The following is a 24,226-nucleotide window of genomic DNA, read 5'->3' as shown; positions in this document are numbered from 1 at the left end:
ACTTTAAACAAATCAAATATCTTATATTTTATATATATTTATATCTCAAATATCTTTGTCTGATTTCCAGCTCTTCACAGCAGGTGCATCTTGGGATGCAGTTTAAACCATATTGGAAGACACTGGCCAAACCATTAATTAAAATGTGAATTTAGTAAAAAAAAAAAAAAAAAAAAAAAGTGGGAAAAAGCATGCATATTTTACTTTCCAGCCAACTCATCTATTTTAAATACTGAAACCTCTTTTTATTAATAATTAATTTGTAAATTTCAATTAATTTGTAATGCACAACTAGATGCATACAATACAATAAATGCATAAATAGTCACACATTATATTTTATAAGTATTTAAGTCTAAGTATTTAGATCAAAAGGTTTTTAAGGTCATAATAATGCAGTCTGCACAAGAACAAAAAAACATATTCAGTCTAGTGTGTCCAAATGTTTGACTAGGGTATGACTTAAATGCTCAGCATCACACTTCCAAAAGCATTTGAAAGTAAATAAGTGTGTTTTTCCTCACCTCTCCAGTTCTGCGATCTTCTTATCCTTGTCATTTTTCTCCGTCTCCACCTCTCTCAGAATCTCCAGTAACCTCTCGACCTCGTTCTGGGCTTTGCTGGACTCCTCTTTGTAGAAGGACACCTCCTTCTCCAGAAGTTTGACCCGGTCCACATACTCAGGGTTCCCACGTGAGCTTTGCTGCACCTCCACCTCATGGGCCTTCTGTATGAGGGTCATGGGAAGGCACCGCCATAGAAACCAGTTAAAAAAACACAGCCTCTACCAATCAAAATCAATGAATGAAGAAAAATTCTGAACACCAACACATATGCCAGACTAGAGGGGTCTTTGGGCTTCACAAAGCAGATAATCAGCCAAGCTTTAAATGCAAATATTCCAAAGATTAAATGCACTTTTTTGGCTTGTTGCAGTTGAAACTGTAGTTGAATACTGTAGGACGTTGCAATTATGCATAAATCCATTTGCAATATTTAAACACAGCCTTGCTTAATTCGTAAAACACTACAAGCATTTTAAAACACAGTTTACATCGGCATGTTTAAAATGAACGCACAATGGATCACATACAGTGTTGGGTAAGTTACTCTAAAAAGTAATTAATTACTAGCTACTAATTACATCTTCAACTATGTAATTAGATGACTTTTCTAATTACTCTCTATAAAAAAGTATTGGACTACTTATTACTAATTACCAAAAACCCATATCAACCTCGACCAGTTGAAAAATACAAGGACAGACACGAATCTGCACTTTTGTTTCTTTCAAATATCATTATGCAATTTCATAAATTATTCTTGAACTGACCAAAGTGTGTAAAGGGAGAAGGTTACATTAAAAACATATCAAATTTTGATGTTAAATCCACTGTTATTTATATAGAATTGTTCTAATGTATACAGTATTTAATGCAATTACATCAGAAGTAACAGTAATTAAATTACATTAAAATTAAGAGTAATCCCTTACTTTACACTTTACAAGGTAAAAGTAATTAAATTACAGTAATTAGATTAGTAATTAATTACACCCAACACTGATCACATACAATACAAAATTAAAGAAAGCGAAAGCATATATAATCCAAGATAATATGGTCATAAAACCAAAAGTTGTTACAAAGGCAACTGATCAAAGCTGACACTCCAGATTCTCAAAATGATCACATGACATGAGAGGAATTAAACACACAAGACAAAGGGAACATGCAACGTAACATGCAAATGTGGATTTTAGCTCCAAGGTTCAGTGGTAAGATTCTTTGCAATGCGGTTATGCGTGTTCAAGTATCTGAGTATTAGATTAGTAAACATTGGAAGCATGAGGAAACAATACAGTTTTTGAACATTCTGAACATGTTTCACAGAATGCTTTTGAATCACACTAAATTCTGTTTTATCCCATTGGTTTGGTCTACATATGATAAAAAACACTAAATTAACATACATTAAATGCAAAATTCTGAAAAGACCCATACAGCATGAGAACTATAGAAGAAATAATAAAAATAAAATATAGTAAAATACAAGTATTTTACTTAGTTTTAATGAATTCTCACATTTTTGTGCTGCAAAATGTACTATATATTAAATGATTTATATTATATTTCCCCTATACGCAAGGCTAAATATAAACTAGCTGCTTCAGTCCTCTACAACAACAAAAACATATTTTATTGTTCCTGTATCACAGGATGAAACTTAAAGGGGACCTATAATGTGCCTTTCACAAGATGTAATATAAGTCTCTGGTGTTCCCAGAATGTGCTTCAGCTCAAAATCCCCCACAGATAATTTATTATAGCTTGTCAAATTTGCCCCTATTTGGGTGTGAGTAAAAACACGCCGTTTTTGTGTGTGTCCCTTTAAATGCAAATGAGCGTGCCGTCATGTTAATCTTTTGTGCAAATCCAGTGTTGAATTGACCCTCGTTTGTGAAGCAGTCCGGCGTAAAATGTCGGCATGGTAACAACACTCTACTACAACAACTCTTCCTCTTCTCTAAAGCAGCCCAACATGGCCTCACCCCCTTTGTTGCATGTTCCTGGTGGCGGGGTAAATTTTAGGGTTAGTGATGTCACCAACCCGGGAAGAAGCTTGTTGTAGTCCCTACCAGCCGTTTGTTGTAGTCCTTAAAAAGCGATTTCGGTAAAAGAAAATGTCATCCTTTGCATTAAACTTTGAGCGTCATAACTTTGCAGATGTTGTTTATGCTCAAACAGCAACATTACACACTAACTAAAGTTAAAAAAGTGAAATGATAATCAAGGACCACTTTAAAGTTCATCAGACCTTAAATTATAACTTCTGCTCTCTAAGCCAGCAGGGTTGAATTCCTTACAGACCATTACAAGTTAAAGATAAAGAAAGAAACTAAGAGTGTAGTGTCCTCATGCTTTCAACATGTGCTAGTACAGATCCAGAGAGACACTTACGGGATTGTTCATTTGACTGAACAGCTGCTCTGCTTGCTACATTGCAAAGGAGGGAATCATGGGAAATGAGGAGGAGGAGGAGTATGAAGGGACCCAGTAAAACAGCACAAGCTTTATCATTAGCTCTTCTTTCAGGTTAATGATAATGTTCTACACAGGAGAATATAAGTAACCAGAGAGCAGCATAAGAACAAAAAGAAGCCAGCTGATCTCAAATCCGAGTGAAACGCCGACCTAGACAGCGTTTTTTGATCATCGTAGTCACATTACAAACATTTTAATTGAACAACGTCCCCAAAAATGCCGCTTAGGCTTGCGGTTCACAAGGTTTTGAGACACAGCTGCTGTCAGATCAGAGAAATTAGACAAAGACAGCAACATCTTATCACTACTTCAATACAGCTCCCATGATGCCCTCTAAAATGAGTGACCATTAAGCTGATGCAGAAAACACATTCAATGAAACAACTGGCAAATTCATTGAACGTAATTCCAGTGGTAGCGATTAGTGGTTGACTGATGTGGGTCTTTAAAAAGGTAGATGCTCCTAGAGCAGGATGGGTAATATAATGCCAGAATCTATACAGAGAGACCACATTGAAAATCTGGGATTCATTTCAAATAAAACTTTGGGGATTAAAGAAATGTAAAGTATTATGTTAAATCTTGGACTTTCACTAATCAAATGTAATTTTTGACATTCGTCATGTGAACCGATGAAAAGTCACTTTTCACTAAGATTGTTGTACTGATTATTTATTCAGTACTATTCAAAAGTTTGGGATCGGTAAGAATTATAAATATTTTTGAAAGAAGTCTCTTATACCCACCAAGGCTGCATTTATTTGATAAAAAATACAGTAAAATAGTAATATTGTGAAATATTATTACAATATACTGCAACTGCTAAAGAAACTTTTATTATCAATGTTGACTTTTTTTTTTTGTGATGCATTTTTTCAGGGTTCTTTAATGAACAGAAAGTTCAAAATAACAGCATTTACAATGTATGTCTTTATAATAGTCGGTTGGACCAATTTAATGCATCCTTGCTGAATATAAGTACTTTTTTAAAAAAAAACGTATTAACCCTAAACTTTCGAAAGGTAGTGCAATATATATTGCTAAAATTAAATATCAAAAAAAATTATAATTCTCTTATTTTACATAATATTTATTCACTACAAATATCTGAAAACAAAAATGTGCGTTTTCTATCGCCAATGCTGTCAGTTGATTCTGGATTTGACACAAGAGGGAACAACCACTTTTATTAAATGCCAAAGTGGCACAGTTAACGACCGATTCTGATCATTCTAAAATGTTGCAAATATTGAATTATCAAGATGTCAGAAAGAAAATCATACCTTTTGTAACTGCGTCTCCAATTTATTGCATTCCTCTTTCTTCTGCTCGATTGCGATCTCAAGAGACTTGAGTTTGGAGTCTTTCTTGAGACCCGACGAGGCCAGCGAGGAGGCGTGTTCTTTTAAATCTATGAGACTCGACTGGAGGAAGAGGAAGACGAGACGAGAGCTGACAGTCTGACCAAAAACTCGAAGAAAACACAACTGAAACAGACATGCATGCAATCACTGACGTACCTCTTTCTCCGTTAGCTCCAGCTGTAAAGAGTTCACCTTCTCTTTCAGATCTTTATTCTCTTTTTTATATGAGTCCACCTCCTCTAGTCTCTCTCGGTCTTCCCTCTCTCTTTGCTCTTTCAGGCGCTCAATAATTCGCTCCTGTGACAAAAACACATTGCACCTGCACTCATGGCTAATTGAGCAAGCTGCAACTATTTACACTTCCCTAACACTCATGGTTTATCAATAAATGTCTGTATATGTCTTCATTCTTCACAGATTAGGGGACAACTTTTTGTGCGACGAGAATACTTTCTGTGCGTAAAACATAACAAAAATACCAACTTTATTCAATAATTTCTTCTCTTCCCTGTCAGTCTCATTCGCTGTAGACACAGTGCAGCCCTTCGAGGTTCTACGTCAGAACACCAAATTTTTCGGCATTATTTTTGTTTTGTTTTTGCGCACAAAAAGTATTCTCGTCACTTCATAACATTAAGGTTGAACCACTGTAGTCAAGTTGACTATTTACTACCTTTCTGAGCCTTGAATGTGGTACTTATGTTGCTTTCTATGGGGGATCAGAAACCTCTTGGATTTCATCAAAAATATCTTAATTTGTGTTCTGAAGATGAGAAGAGTCTTACAGGTGTGAAACGACATGAGAGCGAATGATTAATGACAGAATTTTCGTTTTTGGGTGAACTAAACCCTTTAAATACTATGAATATTTCATGCCCAGCGTGTTGTAGAAAGGCAATTTCTCAACCTTGAACTTCATTTATAATGAAAAATGTTAGGAAGAAGCTTTGCAAAAGTGCTCTCCAAAAACCTAAAATCAACATATATGAGGCAACTCTCATTTTATGTAGTCTACATTTACATTTCCAGTGATGTTTAGGACGGTTTCTGGTACCTTCTCAGACAGAGCTTCCTCTAGCGTGGCAAGGGCAGTATCAGTGTTGCTGGAGTCCGTCTGGAGAGACTTCACTCTGTCCTTTAGATTCCCAAGCTGTTTATCTTTATCCCTCAGCTGCTCCTGAAGGTTTTCAATCTAAGAGAGAGGAAGAAGTGTGTTTATCTAGAGTTTGGAGTTCTCTTTTGATTGAAAACTCATGATTGATGCTGCAGTGATGATGTATTTTTGTAAGCCAACCCAGGATTTTTCCATTGGTTTTTCGATTATTGCAGAAAATAAGCTGTGTGACCAACAAAAATGTATGATTCTTCCATGTTTTGTTCATCAAGATAATTTTCACAAACGAAGCATAAATACAATCGCCAAAAGTAAAAAGCTAAACGTAGGCTATAATTGAACCACGGTCACATGACTTCAACATCACAACCATTAAGCTCCAAAAAAAAAAAAAAAAAAATCACAAGTAGGGTATTACTGATGTATTTTATGTTGTAAATAAAATAAAACTTGAAAATATCTTGTACTTGTTTTAACCACAGACCTTATTTCAGGCATTTAACTAAGGCCATATTCTAAAAACCCATTGACTTTGGGACGATGGAAATCTTTTTCTGTGTTTTAAGATTCCATTCCTATGGAAGCTTGTTTCCGCTATGAAATAAATAATAAAAAAGGTAATTGTGACTTTGTATCTCACAATTCTGACTTTTTTTCTCAAAATTGCAAGATATAAACTCACAATTGCGAGTTATAAAGTCAGAATTGTGAGATATAAACTCACAACTGTGTGTTAAAATGTCAGAATTACAAGATATAAACTTACAATTCTGAGGAAAAAGTCAGAATTACGAATTTATATGTCGCAATTCTGACTTTATAAGACGCAATTGTGAGTTTATATCTCACAGTTCTGAGAAATAAAGTTAGAATTGTGTGATAAACACTTGCAAATGCCTTTTCAATTTTTTAATTTAGTGGCGGAAACAAGCTTCCATAAATTCCTGAAGCACTCTATTAGGAAAACTACAGAAGAGGATTAGAGCCAAGCAATAATAAAAAAATAAAACCATCTCGAGATTAAAGTTGTTAAATTTCGAGAAAAAAGTCGACATAAAATGTTGAGAATAAACACATTAAATTATGAGAAAAAAGTTGTTAAATTTCGAGAAAAAAGTCGACATAAAATGTTGAGAATAAAGTCATTAAATTACGAGAAAAAAAGTTGTTACATTATGAGAAAATATTCGTTAAATTATGAGAAAAATGTTAAATTTCAAGAAAAAAGTCAAGATAAAATGTTGAGAATAAAGTCATTAAATTACGAGAAAAAATTTGTTAAATTATGGGAAAATATTTGTTAAATTATGAGAAAAATGTTGTTAAATTTCAAGAAAAAAGTCAAGATAAAATGTTGAGAATAAAGTCATTAAATTATGAGAAAAAAGTCGTTAAATTACGAGAACAAATTCGTTAAATTACGTTATAATGACTTTATTCTCAACATTTTATTTCGACTTTTTTCTTGAAATTTAAAGAGATTTTTCTCGAAATTTAACAACTTTAATCTCGAGATGGTTTTATTTTTTTATTATTGCTTGGCTCTAATCCTCTTCCGTAGAAAACCTGTTCATTCAAACGATCAAGAATTGCACTTTAACTTAGTGCCACTAGGGGTGATAAAATCACATACTTCACCTTTAAAAAATCACATCAAAATGGTTTAAATTTGACTCAAGTTCATATTATCTTGATTGCTAATTAACAATCACCTATACAACAGCTCTGCTTGTTTGCTTATTAAAATAAATACATTAGCTGTGAAAGCACTATAATGTTACAAATAAACCTTTTTGTGCAGAAATCGTAAGTGCATTGGTCACAAAAACATTTAATATGTCAAGCGGTCAACAAACATTGTCAAAACAACAACGAAAAATAACAACAAATTGCACTGACCATGAGGATCATTCATAAGTCAGCATTTACTGACATGGATGGATGTATACTTCATATTGCTGTATGTGGCGAGTTTCACAAAGAGTCAAATAAACTGTGCTGCCATTCAGAAACCGCATGCACTCAAGGCCATTTTACAAAGATGGATAACCTGGTGTAACTGGGAAAAGTACCTGGACGTCTGAGCAAGTTATATGGTCTGTTGGTTCATCTTTCACCTTGTTTTCCATTTGAATGGGTTTGTGTTGAAGGAAGCCTGAGGATGATTCAACCCACAACGTCTATTGCTGACTGTGAAACATGGCGGTTGGTCTCTAATGGTACGGGCAGCATCTCAAGGGAATATTTATGCCTGATGATGTTCAGTATGGTCAGATAATGGGCTAGATTTCACTTCCTTTATCCTCCGCAAGAACTGGATGCTTTGCTTTTTGATGAATGGTGCAATATCCCATTACCCACAATTATGGAGCTGTATGAACGGGTTTAGATAGATAGATAAATACTTTTTTCAAGAACAAATGAAGCTGTTTTGAATGCAAATGCAGCTACTGGGTGTTTCTTTGAGTAAATATGTAAGCAACACAGTAGGTTGTTGGTGATGTGACTTAAAATATAAGATAAATGAGATCAAACCAGCACAGACAGCAAGAGATCAGAAGTTAAATACAGTCTGAAGCAGATAGCAGCCTTTCCTGAGATGTTTCCCGTGACTGAACATGAAAAAGGTTAAAGAACCCAGGAAAGCAGGTGGTGAGACGATAAAGAGAGGGCAAAGATGAAAAAGGAGTTGAAAGAAGATAGAGTAGGGGGAGAAAGGCGCCAATACTCTGTGGCTCTGTTCCTTGGAGCTTGCAAGCAATGCTAGCAATCTGTGCAAGCAATGCTAGCAATTCTGCTTCAATTTTCAGTCAAAATTCAGCTCACTAGGTTTTAGAAATGAGTGTTAAGTGCATTTCTAATGCTGACTATAATTAATGAAGTATAAACATTCTCAGAACATTCTGACAAGTTATGAACAAGCGTTCTTCCAGTAACATTAACAGAATTTTTGTTTAAAGTTATCTGGTCTATAATAATGTTCTAAAAACATTAAAACATTGATACATTGGTCATGGAAGGTTTTTTCTGAAATGCTGAAAAGCCTAAGATTTTATAAATGTTAGAATGTTTAGTGAACATTCAACAGTAATGTTCCCATAATGTTTTAAGAACGATAAAATGGAATGTTTCCTTAATGTTTGCATAACCAAGAAAAAAAAGTTTTTAAAACATTAAAAAAACTGGACATAACTTAATATGAACATCAGAAAATTGTTCTTAGAACATATAATTGTTAGCAGGGTGAAGTACATTTTTGAACAAATTTGACCAAAAACATTATATAATAGGGATGTAACCATATTGAAATCCCACGATACGATATTTATTGCGATATTTAAAAAAAAAAAAAAGACAAATGAAGACTTGGATAAAAGTGTTAAACAATGATTGAACATTACAATGATGTACAAATTAACTGTTGCTTAGAGGTATGAGGTATAGTATGAGACCTAAAACGCCCTTTTATAAAATAAAATAATTGCGCCAGCTGGACCTTGACAACATTCATGGACCTTGATTTTTTCTAACATTCTCAAGAGTTGTATTTGTTAACATTAGTTGAACAATGAACAAACTATGAACAGCTGGAATTTTATTAAGTAAGTTCATGTTAGTTAATACATTAACTAATGTTAACAAATGAACCTTATTGTAATGTGTTACCACAAATTCAACACAAATAAGATGATTGAGCACACATGTAAGATCCAGAGAGGTGAAACAGAATATTTTTGTAAGTTGGATTCATAAAGACTTCACTTGTTTCTAAAAGAATGATTCAGTGACAGAAACATTTTTAACAGCAATTTGTTGCCACCTAGTGGCATAACAATGCAATTGATACATTCGTTATTAGAAGCAAAGGTGATTTTGATCAGTAAAGTAGACATCAGCGTTTATATCTGAATAATACACTTTTGTATGGTTCTGTGATAACTGGAATCTTTGTAACAGAAATGATACTGTGTGTTTGACAAGATTGTTTGTGAAGCTGTTTCTATCTACACATGACAACTCTCTTTAGATCAATGGATTTAAAGATTTGAATGTTGTGATTTTATTTTTGCCAAAGGTTTAATATACTTGGGCGAATTGTTGTCAGTTAGGAATTAGATATGATGAAATCGAGAACACAATTTTTTAAGGATTAATCGTGCAGCTCACCTTTGTGCACCCCTCCTTCTCTCTCTCTGCATTGATATGTGATGTATATGAGTAGTGCGAGGGCTTTTTAGTGCATTCATTGCTATAATATTCATGTGGTGAGACGACTCTATTAAAGGATAATCGCACTTCACCCACCCATCACACCAGAATCATTTTCGGAAACGAAAATGTGATAATATAATATGGTTACATCAAACCCCCTTGCTTATATCACAGTCTTCCTGAGGAACTACTACTGCTTGGTAAAATCGACTCCAATCATTTCTAAATGGCCCGTGAAAACAGTCTGACCATACAACCTAACCTCTGACCTTTAATTCCTGAGTGATTTACCTTCTTCTGCAGGACGTTGATCTTGCGTTCTTTGACTTCCAGCATGTCTTTCATGTCTCTGATTTCCCCGGCCAGTGTTCCCTTCTCCTCGGTCAAGTCTTGCAATTGCTTCGTCTTCTTATTAAGGAACGATTCCTTCTCCTCCAGACGCAAGCGAAGAGCGTCCACCTAACCAACACACCATGAGCATGAGAGTGAATGCAAAGCTGAGGATATTTGCCTTCAAGTGCTTATATGGCAGTAAGTCTTACGTCAAATATTAGGTTAACAAGTGAGGACATAATTCTGTTAAAATAACATAAAAAATAAAATGACAATGGACAAAAACTAAAAAATATAATAATAAAATTAAAAAGTAAAATAATAAAAAAAATAAAAACATTTGTAACCTCTGTTTGTAGGATGGCAGCGCGTTGCTCTTTGGCAGTGAGGGACTCTTTGAGCACTTCAATATGCTGTTTGCAGTCTGAATTCTGATTATTCAAAGTTTCCAGTTTTGTTTGCAGAGCTAAAAGCTCAGACTCTTTTTTCGAGAGCTCCTGCTTGAGCTGGTCAATCTGAAAGAGATTGAGAAAGAAAAGAAGGCACAGAGAAAGAGAATTTTCTGTTATTTATGGGACAGGGAAATCATTTAGCACGTAAAATGTTACAAAACATCTGAGTATCTAGACAATTTATTTTTAACGAATACATAATGAATTATTTTTTAATATAAAAACAAAAAATGAGTAAGGGAGTTTTCTTCTCTACATCTGTACTCTCCTCACATAAAAGATAGATTTCAGAACGCAATCCCCATTTAATATACATCAGCCATATCAATTATTGATGAAATGACTTCTATAAATATCACAACAAAACCCCCAGCTGATTCACGAGCATGTTAGATACAGCAAATACATCACCTACAATAACACCCACACACGTGCACAAAAATCCACTTCCACTAACCAATGAGAGATAGAATAAATAAACTTTTCTGTCAAGATACAAGCCATAAAATTGTTAAAACCGTGGCGCAAAGGGAGGTGCAAATCAAACAAACCAATCCGAACTCTGTAGCAGAATATCATTACACTTCAGTTTAAAGGCCAATTCACACTGAACCGACAGACGGAAGTGTTTTGACAGGAAACACTGTCAGCACAGCCGTGAGAAATATTTACACAGATCCTACAGATCCTATTTTAATACTGCTGCTTCTAGCATTACTCAGCTTACCAATCATTACAATTCCACGAGACATCTGTGAGGATTTTCTCTGCCACTTCCGTGACATTTGAAACCCTTCACTGCAATTTGTGAAAAAGACACAAAAAAAGCTCAAATATATATAATAATCTGAGGATGCACTGATTTTGGCTAACAACAGTATAATAATTTAAATGATTTTTAATGTTAACAGATATTATAATTAGACATATTTACTCTGATATTGTACACCTTTACAGATTGATCTGCTTTTAGAGTAAACATAGCAAACAGTAGAGCAAAAAGTTTTCACAATCCAACTCACTTCAGTAATACAAAACATTATATTCAAAGAGAAAACAATCTAGGGCTGGACTTTTATCCATTGAGAATTGATTGGATCGTGTCTCTATGACGGGCGGTTGGAGAGGAGGAGTTGGTGATGTCAACCTGAATAGGACAGTTCTTTCAGTGACAAAGCAAGTTTTTACATTTTGATGCAAGATTACAAAAGACAAACTTTTTTTTTTAATTTGGAAGAAGAATAAAAAATCGGTAACCAATTTTAGGGACCAATTCTCACTATTAACTAGTTACTTATTATCATGCAAATTGCTAGGATATTGGCTGTTTATTAGAACTTATAATGCACATATTAATGCATATTCTACATCCCTTAATCCTACCCAATCCCACTTTACTAACTATTAATAAGCAGTAATTAGGAGTTTATTGAGGCAAAAGTCATAGTTAATATTCAGTTAATAGTGAGAATTGGACCCTAAACTAAAATATTTGGAAACATTCACTAATGAATTATGCAAAACCAGGAATGTTTATTAAGAAAGGGTCAATGCGGATTTCATGTCCACTTTTAACAAAAAACTGTTGTTTATATGATGTAATATCACATGCTTCAAGCAAACTCAGCTGCCAAAATATACATAATCCGGCTGTTACTAGTAATGAATGGACTAGTTCACCAAAAAAAGTCCTTATTTTCTCAAATCTGACCTAACTTTCAGTGTGCTTCTCATTCAAACCGCATAGCTTCCAGAAGATTGTGTGTGGAAGTTGTGTTGACTATTTTTTCCACGTAATCAGTTGTGGTCAGTATGAACTTTTCTGTCCTACGTTTGTGTTCAACAAACATACAACAACAGGAGAGTAAATAATGACAGAATTTTCATTTTTGAGTGAACTATCCCTACACATAATCAGTAACAACACAGATATATTGTGCGTTTTACTTTAACAATCACCTGCATAAACTGATTTCTTTGTGTCTATGGCTGTTTATAGTTTAAAGCTCCTTAAAGAAGTTGTTTACCTTGGTCTTCATGAACTTGGAGTGATTTTTGTAGACCTCCATCTGTTTGATCTCCTCCTCTCGATCCTCAGTGTTCAGCAATCCATTCGCCTTCAACATCTGTATCTCATCCTCCAGATCCCGAATGTTGCGCTCCAAGGATGCGATTTTGGTGTCCTGGATAAACAATTTAGTGGAAAAATTAGCGACGTTGTGCTCCATCATCTTAAGCAAGTAAGACAACTTTGGTGCGACTCAACGGATCGAAGCATGCCAAACCCAATTCCCAACAGACAGGCGGAATCACAACAAGAGGAAGACAGGGATATGCGAAACTCTAACGTCTTGCAGCATCGCCAGTGAGTAGCTGCAGTACTGCTGCAAAGCCAAAGCAGAATCTGTCTCTCTCATGCTAATGGATCAGCATGTAATCACCATTTGGTAGTACTGAGCACACATCCAGCCCGGGCGGAGAGACGCTCTGGGAAAGCGAGCAGCATGCGTGAGCCTCTTTGGACTGTGAGACCAAGAGTTGCAGCTCCTTCGGCTTTTTAAATAAATAATACAACGTCTTTGGCATTAGCTATGGTCCATCTCCCATTCAGACATAAGAGAACGTTTGGTGTTCCTTCTCGCATGCTCTCTCCGGTAACCCGCCCTTCCTTTCCACTCTCTCTCTCTCTCTCTCTCTCTCTCGCTCACTCTCTCATCATTTTGTTTTCACAGACATCAATAGGCACCATTTCCACACAGGGCCTTTGAAAACCAACATCCCATTTCACACATACTGTACACAGAGAGTCCATTTCCTAGATAAATGACAGCTAGGCTTATCGTCAATATTTTAAAGGCATAGTTAAATGTGCAATAGTGCTATTTGTTCATCTAGACCAAGGTTGTAATGCTATACCTTGTGGCTCTATGAAAGATAATATCCATCTTCAGAGCATAAGCAAACACATCACATAGCTCTCTCTTCTGTCATCTTCTCCCACGCCTGCATTTGTGCTCTCTGTGTAAACAACTCCACCTGTTCCCATGGCACCAGAATCAGCATCCCTGCTCGGCCAATAGGGCGAGAGAAAACTACCGGTGATGCTAAAGGTTAAAAGTGCAATGGAAACCAGTACAGGTGGAGCGGCTTTTGCAGTTTTTGGTTCAAGGGGTAATGCATAAATCGAATTAGGGAAATTGCACTTTGAATAGGAGTGTATTACCAGTGCTTACATGTCACATGGATGCAGTGGGGAACTCTGGGTAATATTTAGCTCCAATCAGAGTGGACCCGAGGGGTGTGTGCGTGCCTTGCATGAGGTCATGCTTTATTTTTAGAGCAGTATGTAATGCTTCTGCTGGCACAAACCCACTTACTGTTTCATTCAGCCATTAACCAGCATGCTGCAGTGGATCTGCCATCAGACGTTTCTTTTGTCTTTCTGGTTTATTCTGTTCATATTCTGTTTGCTTGTTCAGTCTATTGTTCTTCCTGAGCAGCCAGAACATGCCATATATAATGAACTTCATACTTATGACAGTACACAAGTCTTTTATACTCACCAAGGATGCATTTATTTGATCAAAAATTCATAAAAAAACAGCAATATTGTGAAATATGTATTATTATTATTATTACAATTTAAAAGAATTGTTTTATATTTTGATATATTTTAAAATGTAATTTATTTCTGTGATGACAAAGGTCCAGTGTCACATGATCCTTCAGAAATCATTCTAATATGCTGATTTGCAGCTCATTTCTTATTATCATCAATGTTGAAAACAGTTGTGCTGTTTAATTTTTTAAGCAGGAAACTGTGATACATAATTTTAAGATTTTTTTAATGAATAGAGAATTCATAAGACCAGCATTTATTTGAAATGGAAATCTTTTGTAACATTAGAAATGTCTTTACTGTCACTTTTGATCAATTTAATGCACCCTTGATGAATAAAAGTCACACCACTGTATGTATACAAACCCGATCCAAAAAAGTTGGGACACTGATTGTCAAATTGTGAATGAAAAAGAAATGCAATAATTTACAAATCTCATAAACTTATATTTTATTCACAATATAATATAGATAATATATCAAATGTTGAAAGTTAGACATTTTGAAATGTCATGCCAAATATTGGCTCATTTTGGATTTCATGAGAGCTACTTATTCCAAAAAAGTTGGGACAGGTAGCAATAAGAGGCCGGAAAAGTTAAATGTACATATAAGGAACATCTGGAGGACCAACTTGCAACTTATTAGGTCAATTGGCAACATGATTGGGTATAAAAAGAAGCCATATCTAAACATGATCCAGAAGTGCAGGCATTTTCTCTGGGCCAAGGCTCATTTAAAATGGACTGTGGCAAAGTGGAAAACTGTTCTGTGGTCAGACGAACCAAAAGTTCTTTTTGGAAAACTGGGACACCATATAATCTGGACTAAAGAGGACAAGGACAACCCAAGTTGTTATCAGCGCTCAGTTCAGAAGCCTGCATCTCTGATGGTATGGGGTTGCATGAGTGCGTGTGACATGGGCAGCTTACACATCTGGAAAGGCACCATCAATGCTGAAAGGTATATCCAAGTTCTACAACAACATATGCTCCCATCCAGACGTCGTCTCTTTCAGGCAAGACCTTGCATTTTCCAACATGACAATGCCAGACCACATACTGCATCAATTATATAATCACGGCTGCGTAGAAGAAGGATCCGGGTACTGAAATGGCCAGCCTGCAGTCCAGATCTTTCACCCATAGAAAACATTTCATGCATCATAAAGAGGAAGATGTGACAAAGAAGACCTAAGATGGTTGAGCAACTAGAAACCTGTATTAGACAAGAATGGGACAACATTCCTGTTCCTAAACTTGAGCAACTTGTCTCCTCAGTCCCCAAACGTTTGCAGACTGTTATAAAAAGAAGAGGGGATGCCACACAGTGGTAAACATGGCCTTGTCCCAACTTTTTTGAGATGTGTTGATGCCATGAAATTTAAAATCAACTTATTTTTCCCTTAAAATGATACATTTTCTCAGTTTAAACATTTCATATGTCATCTATGTTGTATTCTGAATAAAATATTGAAATTTGAAACTTCCACATCATTGCATTCTGTTTTTATTCACAATTTATACAGTGTTCCAACTTTTTTGGAATATATATATATATATATATATATATATATATATATATATATATATATATATATATATATATATATATATATATATATATAAAACAAAAATCATTCACAGATCTTTACCTTCATCTCTATGATAGTCTGAAGAGCTTTAGTTTTTCCAGGGTCTGGGTGAAGCTGGTTTCTGCGATGAAGCTCCTGAGAAAACAATCAACATAAACAACATAATGTCAAATACAAAACACAAAAATAGAAATACCAGAGCTAGCACCTTTCATAAAAATAAATATATTGTGAGGTTAAAATCCATTACTTAGCCCTAACTCTATCCCTAACCCTGAACCAACCAAAAACATCAGAGAGCAATTTTTATAGTTTCATCTTATTCATAGTTTTTAGTCACATGATTGGTGAGGAGACCTGGGGCCAATTGTATAAAGTACTAGTATGACCAACTAGCAGTTATTATTATTATTATACAAGGGGCAATCAGTCTTACTTTTTAGTATCAAATTATTCCAATCTACGTTTTTATGTAACTGATCTAAAACAGTTATGAACATTCTTAAAGAAAAAAATGTGATGACTAACTTGTAATGCTATACTTAGCAGTTTATGCAACCGGCCCCTGGAGGGCAAAGCATCCATAGACCTGCATCAAAGGCCTGTCAATTTTCCATCTCAAAAAAAGAAGAAAAAAATATGCAAACAAAATGCAAGTTTTTGGGTACTTGTGATCCATAAACCGCACCTGCTGCAGTATTTCAATCACTAAACAGCGGGATATTCTAAAACGCTTAATCTGAAAGACACTTAATCCACCTTAATGTACTAAAACAGTGATGTTAAAGAATCAAATTCAGTATACACCTTATCAATGATGCATACTGTGTATACTGGCAAGCAGATGAGCACAGAATATGACAGCAATGTGCTAAATGGTTATAATGGTTTTCTAGGCCAACAAGAAACTGTGCATTGCGTTATATTCTGGCTTCATCTGCTTGCTTGTACATAGTATGCATTATCAATAAGGTGTATACTAAAACTGGTTGTTTAACATCAATGTCTTACTATATTAGTATTTGGTAAAAATTACTGGTGTGCAACGGAGGAAAGCCTTTTTTTGCCCTCCACGTGGGGACTTCTATAAATGTGTGATATCATGTGAAAACTATGAATTCTCTCATAGTGAATAATGTGCACTATCTATGTGGTTGCAACAGTGCTGGCATGGATCTCCTCACGTCTTTCTCTTGGGTCCAGATGACTCAGAGACCATATGCTGTTATTATCTTAGTTGTATCTGACTATCTCTCTTTGACGATTACAATGGCAAACCACTTAACCTCAGATTGTTCCATAGAGAATTATCTCTGAATTATTGTATATCTCTGCTTTGAAACTGTTACATGCTCATGTTTGAAAACAATTCTTTTTGCAGTTCTTTTTGGTGATGCAGAACAGAGCAAAAATCATAGAACCCACATTGATGTATACAGTATATACATATTACACTGTGTCTTAACCAGGTTTTCTGTCCTTTTTGAAAGCTAAAAAGTGAAAATTCACAGCCAATAAGAATGTATTTGATTTTAGAGGAAAGACTGGTCTTGGTATTGTTAACCTTTAAGTTTACTTCAATTAATCAAGTCCAACTCTAGGGTGTGTTCACACTTGTAGTTCCAAAAAAGAAACTGGTATATTTAATCCTGGTTCACTTAGCATTCACACTGTCATTTTCAAGACCGAACCTGAAGATACAAAACAAAAAGATGGCTTTCATGACTTTTTTTAACAGTTGAGAACTTGTGAAGAGCTTATAAAATGTGCAAAGGAGTCAAAACAGTGCCAGGAATTCCTCTGTTACACACAAACGAAGATCCTGCTGCAAGAAGACTGTACTGAACTGTAATGGGTAAAGTAGCTCCTATGCCAAGGAAAAACAGTTATGCTTGAGCATTCTGTCCTTTTTAGGGTTGCATGTCATGTTTTTGGTTCGTTTACATGTCTTTGGCCCAAGTTGCATTCATATTTCAGTCAAACCACACCAGAGTTCATTTGGAAGCGGACTGAGACCCACCATTACAGTGGTCTCGGTCTGCTTGTTTGGTGTGCACTGAAGTTTTGATGGCAGCATTCACATTTCATCAAAAAAAAAAAAAAAAAAACGCACAAACAGAGCAATCGTTTGTTTTAATCAAACCAAACCTGCAAAGTGTGAACACACCCTGAGTGATATGCATGGTTCAAAATCCACTTTCAACCCAAAAAGTTTGAGTAGAACCTGATACCTCTCTCAGATGGATGTTTTCCTTCTCTTTCTGGTCTAATATCACCTCTAGGTGGCCCAGCTGAGCTTCGGCTTCTGCAATACGCCTGGCTCGCTCTTGCTCCTCCTCGTCTGATGCCCTTCCTGAGGCTGGGGGAAGCCCTTTACTCTGCAACATCTCCAAAAGCTTCTTTATGGACTCGTCTCTGGCTCCCAGCGTCTGTTTCTGCGTCTCGATCCTCAGCTCCATCTCCTCCAGCGTCTTCCTCAGGAGGAAGAGCTCTTTGGCCTGACGGTCGTGTTCGGCTTGGAGCCGACGGAAGTTCTCTTCGGTCAGCTCGATGGTGGTGAAGTGCTCGCCCCCACCGGCCCGTGACCCGCTCTCCTGCTGGAGAAGATGGTTGAGGTCGCGTTGAGTCCTCAGCTCGTCCTGCAGGGCCTGAATGGTCAACTGGAGGTGCTGAAGAAGGAAGGAAAAGCAGAGTTGAACTAGACAGGCTTTGGGATCTTCAGTAAGACAATAATCAGAGGGTATGCTCAACCAGACCCATTCAGAACATGTTTTGAGAATGAAAACATAAGGTCAGATTTGAGGAAAAACGTTATATAGACCCCACTGTGATGTATAAACATGTCACACTGTGTCTTAAAGGGATAGTTCACCCAAAAATGAAAATGTTGTCATAATTACTCATCCTCAGGTTGTTCCAAAATTGAATGAATTTCTTTGTTCTGTTATTAAATATCTAGATATTTTGAAGAATGTGGGAAACTGAACAGTTCTGGGGCACCATTGACTTCCATAGTATTTTTTTTTCCTACTATGGAAGTCAATGGTGCCCCAAAGCGGCCTGGTTACAATCTTTCTTCATAATATCTTCTTTTGGGTTCAGTAGAACAAATACATTTATACAGGTTTGGAACAACATGAAAGTGAGTAAATGATGACAGAATTTTCATTTTTGGGTGAACTATCCCTTTAAGGCCCATTCACACTGAGAACAATAACTATATTGGCATCCACACCAACGCACAAAATTATTTAATTTATTATAAATGCGCACTGCAGTTATATGATCTGTTGCTTTAAATGCTCAAGCTCTTTAAAGCAGGATGGATTCTGATTGGCTGTCAATTTTATTGTTCATCAATTGTGATTCCAATGATATCATTATCTTTGTCATTATCATTATAGTTATGGTGTAAACTGCTATTCTTCTCAGTTTAGAATGATTTTTAAAGAAATATTTAAATGTGTACTAAATCTTTACCGTTTTCATTAAAGTTATTGTCCTTGGTGGGAACAGACCTTTAACCAGGTGTGACGTAGCATCAAACAGCCAATCAGAACGGATTTGATGATGGAAGAAAGAAGTAAGGACTTTGGACCAGGGTTGTTGTTCTTAACTAAAGCTAAAAGTAAAACTATAAAAAATTATTTTCTATAATTCAAAATAAGCTGATATGACATATAAATGTTAGATGAAAAATTCAAACTTAAAATGAACAAATAAAACTAGGAAATGTTGCCTTGGCAAGTGAAATAAATATGTTTAAGATGAAGTACTAACAGTATTAAAACTAAAACTGAAATAAAAATAAGTTATTTAGATATATTTATAAAAAAAAACTAATAAATGACAAAATCACATGAAAAAAAAATACTAAAACTAATATAAAAACTAAAAGCTAATTAAAAACATGAATGAATACTACAATAGCATATAAATAATACTAAAATATGACCTTTGGACCAATGAGATTTCACTTTGGGCGGGGCTAGAACTGATTGCCTATAGCATTGCTGCGTCGGATCTGGTTTTGTACAGATTACAACTTATCTGGTTAAGTTTTGCATTCATAATAGCTTAATAATGAATGACAGACTGCCAAAATTAGCAATATCTGGATATATAGTATCTTAGTAAAGGAATCCAAATGAATGATATAGCGGGAAAACCACAGTGAGGTCTATTCTAGGAGAGGAAACAGGAAAAGTTTCTCCTGAGAAAACACTAACTAATAACGTGTTAAATAAGGTTAATGACAAAAAACTGTGCTAGAAATAGTCACAAGATAATGGGGTTTTCTAGTCTATGTGGCACATGTGGTGCCTTGGGCAGAATGAGAGAGTATATGGGCCCAGAACTGGATCAGATAACCCACAATCGTCTCTGGAAATTTAGATCAACACACACTCTTGCGCTATCACAAACAGAACACACAATTCTGACAGAAGAACCGGTTCAATCGAGTATCACGGGCATGCTTTTAGTCAGGATTTTAGGAAAGGATTTTAAGGCCCGAGTACCCGGACTTAGCTTATCTTGGAGGAACATGGAGGAGCAGATAAGGGAAAATGTTCCTTTTTGAGGTTGTCCTTATATAAATATCTGATCCATTTAAAGATAATAATTTAATTGCTAATTGTGGTCTCAGATCAGCAGCTAGTAGGGATGCTCCGATATCAAAAAATTTGCTGTTGTTATGCTGAATTATAAAAAGTATGCTTAACAATGTAATCCATAACGTTTTGCCAGATATTTTTGTTTAATTTTTTCAAATTCAGTCACTCTTAAATACATGTATATGATTTTATCATGTGACATCAAAAACATACCATAGAATATGGTAATTAAAATCTGGCAATAAAATAAAAATATTGTTATGAAAGCTTGTTTCTGCCTTTGAATAAAAACAATAAAAAAGGTAATTGCAACTTTTTATCTCACAATTCTGACTTTGTTTTGTGGGTTTATATGTAAGAGTCAGAACTGTGAGGTATAAACTCGCAATTGCAAGATAAAGAAAAGTCAGAATTGCGAGTTATAAAGGCAGAATTGCAATTACCTTTTTTATTCTGTGGCGGAAACAAGCTTTCATAGCTTCCAATATCGGCTTAATCAGACCAATGCAATATTTAAAAATCCTAATATTGGTTTATACTGATATTGTCACGATTATTGTGCATCCCTAGTAAGAACAACACTCAAAGAAACGTGTGAGATCTGAATCCAGGGATCAGGTTCAGGGTTTCGTTTAAAGATCAGGGACATGATCAGGTACCATGTTCTGCGCACGATAGCGGTGGCGAACATGACAACAAACCTTTGTCCTCCTGGCGTCCATCAGGTGCTGCATGATTGTGGAGTGCAACAAAACAGAAAAAAATGAAACACAGCAGAGTGAGTGCAGAAGGAGATGGACTAAGCAATGATACAAGAAAAAAAACAAACTGATAACATTATTCAAAGGATTCAATTACAAAGAATAATGAGGCATTTTACATTCAGGACACTGTATACTAACACATTGTTAATGGAAAAAAAAAAACATAACAGAATGGAAAATACAATTAAAGACCATATAGGAAGTCATAAAGTTAATGTGAATGGTCATTCTGGAAAGAGATCAGATATTAAATGAGATTAATACCCTGTGATTTGTTTATTTGTGTCATGGCATTGTAATGCCTGCCTTTGACCAGCAGAGGGAAGGGAAGTGCTGTTTCTGAGACGTACGAGTGAACTGTGAGCTGGCTTGTGCCAGCCTGTCTTAGTTCCAGATCAACGGGCACTCAGTCTTATGTAAGAAATGCCGTTTTGGGCTGGTACACTTCTGCCATTATACATTCTCCTCATACAGAGACAAACACACAGACTCTTCATACAGACTAGAAACACATCGAGGACTCATGCAAACAAAAGCACTGATAATGTATAATAACAATGCAAAATAATACGTCACATTTCAACTTAAAATCAAAAAAGAAAATGAGAATTTATATATATATATGTAATGTGTGTGTGTATATATATATATATATATATATATATATATAAACATGTATGTTCAGATATGTATGTGTATGTATATATGTACAGTATACTGTATGTATGTATGTGTGTATATATATATATATATATGTATTGCATTTTGTTTCTTAATATATATATATATAAATCAAAAGGAAAATTTGTATGAAAATTAAGCACATTTTGCTCCAAAATTTCCAAAAACATAATTTTTAATTACTCAAAGTATTTAATTACTGTAATACAATGATTTTTATTCTAATCAACGATGTGCTTTATTGTCATGAAAATAATAATAATCTCAATTATATCAAAAGTAATCCGATTGCATTTACGCCAAATATAATTTCTTATTCCTTTATTTTGATTTAAGGATGAAATATGACATGTTCTTGACAGGTTTTGTGAGAATTACTCATCCTTCTAATGTAACTACCAATATTCTGTTCTAAAAATGACTAATTGGCCTTTTTGACTCTCCGTCTGCGCTCATTACCTCTTAAAGAATCGAATGCAGCTGTAGGGAATCTTCTGTTTACCGCAGGCACATTAGCAAATTAATTCAGACTCCTTAAACAGACACACACGTTCACGCACGACTGCAAACACACACAAAATCAAACAAGTGCACTCATTTATCACAGATTAATGCTAACGAATCAGCTTAGATATGTATGACACAAAAACAGAGGAGATGAGAATCGGGCTAATTAAATTTGTTGACTGAATAAACTCTCTATTTCTACAGCTCTATTTTCACTCTTCCCAGCATAGATTGTGTTTCCTTCAGGACATCCGTCAGGACATTCATTGAGGACACAGGACCCTTCTGTCTACGTCTCCATCCCAATTCCTTATCCTATTCTCCTCCTCTTTCCGTCTCCGATCAATAATCTGTCTTGGCTGGCAAAGAATTCGAGGAAACGGTCCAATTATGCCATTTGCATAATTACAACAGTTTGCGAGGAACCACAATCCCCTGGGTTGCAAAATGCCGGCCAGAATCAACTCCATTCCTTACGGCCATATAGAAGATATATGGGGTTGTCTGTCACATGCATTTAAAGGGACCGTTCACCCAAAAAATGAAAACTCTGTGTTCATTTACTAACCCTCATGTGCCTTTGGAAAAGTAACATAAATTTCATATTTGGGCGAACTGTCCCTTTAAGAGCCTGAGGTTTGAGTAGAGGTAGCTGAGTCATTCAGAAGTGTTCAACTTTCATGTTGTGTGTGTGTGTGTGTGTGTGTGTGAGCAGCTCTCAGATGCACTGAAGCATAGGCAGGCATGAATATGTATCCCATACGGCAGTGAGTGATAAAGGGAGAGGAGGCATCACGCGGAGGAGAGCTGGCAGCCAGCAGGAATATTCCAAAGCATTCCGAGGAAGCCCGCATCACTTCCTCTCGCTCTCGTTACTCATTACCCCCCATTATTATCACAAATGTTTCAGCATCATACATCCAAGAGAGAAACAATTTTTCAGTCAATTTGTCATTCTGTGGACAATTCCTCTGTGTACTGTACATCTATGTTCTGTGTTTAAAACATTTAAGAGAGGAAAATGCTTTTTTTTTTGGTCATGAGAGTACCATGGTATTCTTTCAAGTATGAGTAACATATAAAATGCACTACCATTCAGAAGTGTTTTCTTAAAGAAATCAATTAGGGATACACCAATATGAACATTTTGTCTGATACCGATAACCAATAATTCTTTATATTTGAAAGCCGATAACCGATATTTACATTTTTTACATTTTTAAGTATTTGGCAGACGCTTTTATCCAAAGCGACTTACATTGCATTATACTATACATTTGTATCTGAGTATGTGCAATCCCTGGGATCGAACCCATGACCTTGGCATTGTTAGTGCCATGCTCTAACCACTGAGCCACAGGAAAGCTGAATATTATATCGGATATTTTGGCCGATAAATCTAAATCTAAATCCAAACTTTTGAATATTTCTTGATGGATTCATTTGATCAAAAGTGACTAAAATTGTTTACATTACTACAAAAAAAAAAAAAAAAATGTTCTTTTGAATCTTCTATTCATCAACTGTTTTCAACATTGATAATAAAAAAATATTTTTCTTGAGCAGCAAATCAGCATATTAGAATGATTCTGAAGGATCATGTGACACTGAAGACTGGAGTAATGATGCTGGAAAATCAACATTGCATCACAGGAATACATTACATTTTAAAATGTATCAAATTAAGAAAACAATTATTTTAAATTCTACTAATATTTCACAGTATGATTGTTTTTTATTATATATTTTTATTTTTATTATTTTTGACCAAATACATTTTCAAAAACAATAAAAAAATCTTACCAGCCCCAAACTTTTGAACAGCAGTGTAAATAATATATTATAAATAAAAATATATCAAAGTACCACAAGTACCACTTTATTGCCTTAGAACTTTTTAGTATACTAATATGCTATTTATATTAT

The 24,226-nt window shown here is 35.3% G+C and overlaps 1 protein-coding gene across 1 annotated transcript in view; it reads right to left on the bottom strand.

The window, feature by feature from the left end:
- erc2 (ELKS/RAB6-interacting/CAST family member 2) overlaps positions 1–24,226 on the bottom strand; it is a 61,414-nt gene that overhangs the window by 19,696 nt on the left and 17,492 nt on the right. Inside the window, exons 2-10 of the mRNA XM_067387151.1 lie at positions 17,964–18,401; positions 15,793–15,867; positions 12,547–12,702; positions 10,415–10,582; positions 10,026–10,193; positions 5,463–5,600; positions 4,565–4,705; positions 4,328–4,468; positions 525–724 (exon numbers count right to left, since the gene is read on the bottom strand). Coding sequence (XP_067243252.1) covers positions 525–724; positions 4,328–4,468; positions 4,565–4,705; positions 5,463–5,600; positions 10,026–10,193; positions 10,415–10,582; positions 12,547–12,702; positions 15,793–15,867; positions 17,964–18,401 — 1,625 coding nt within the window. The remainder of the gene's footprint in view (positions 1–524; positions 725–4,327; positions 4,469–4,564; positions 4,706–5,462; positions 5,601–10,025; positions 10,194–10,414; positions 10,583–12,546; positions 12,703–15,792; positions 15,868–17,963; positions 18,402–24,226) is intronic.

This window comes from Chanodichthys erythropterus, chromosome 6 (genome assembly GCF_024489055.1).
Source record: "Chanodichthys erythropterus isolate Z2021 chromosome 6, ASM2448905v1, whole genome shotgun sequence".
NCBI classification, from domain to species: domain Eukaryota; kingdom Metazoa; phylum Chordata; class Actinopteri; order Cypriniformes; family Xenocyprididae; genus Chanodichthys; species Chanodichthys erythropterus.
Note: the sequence above shows the minus strand (reverse complement) of the source record. Positions and strands in the feature narration are given on the sequence as shown.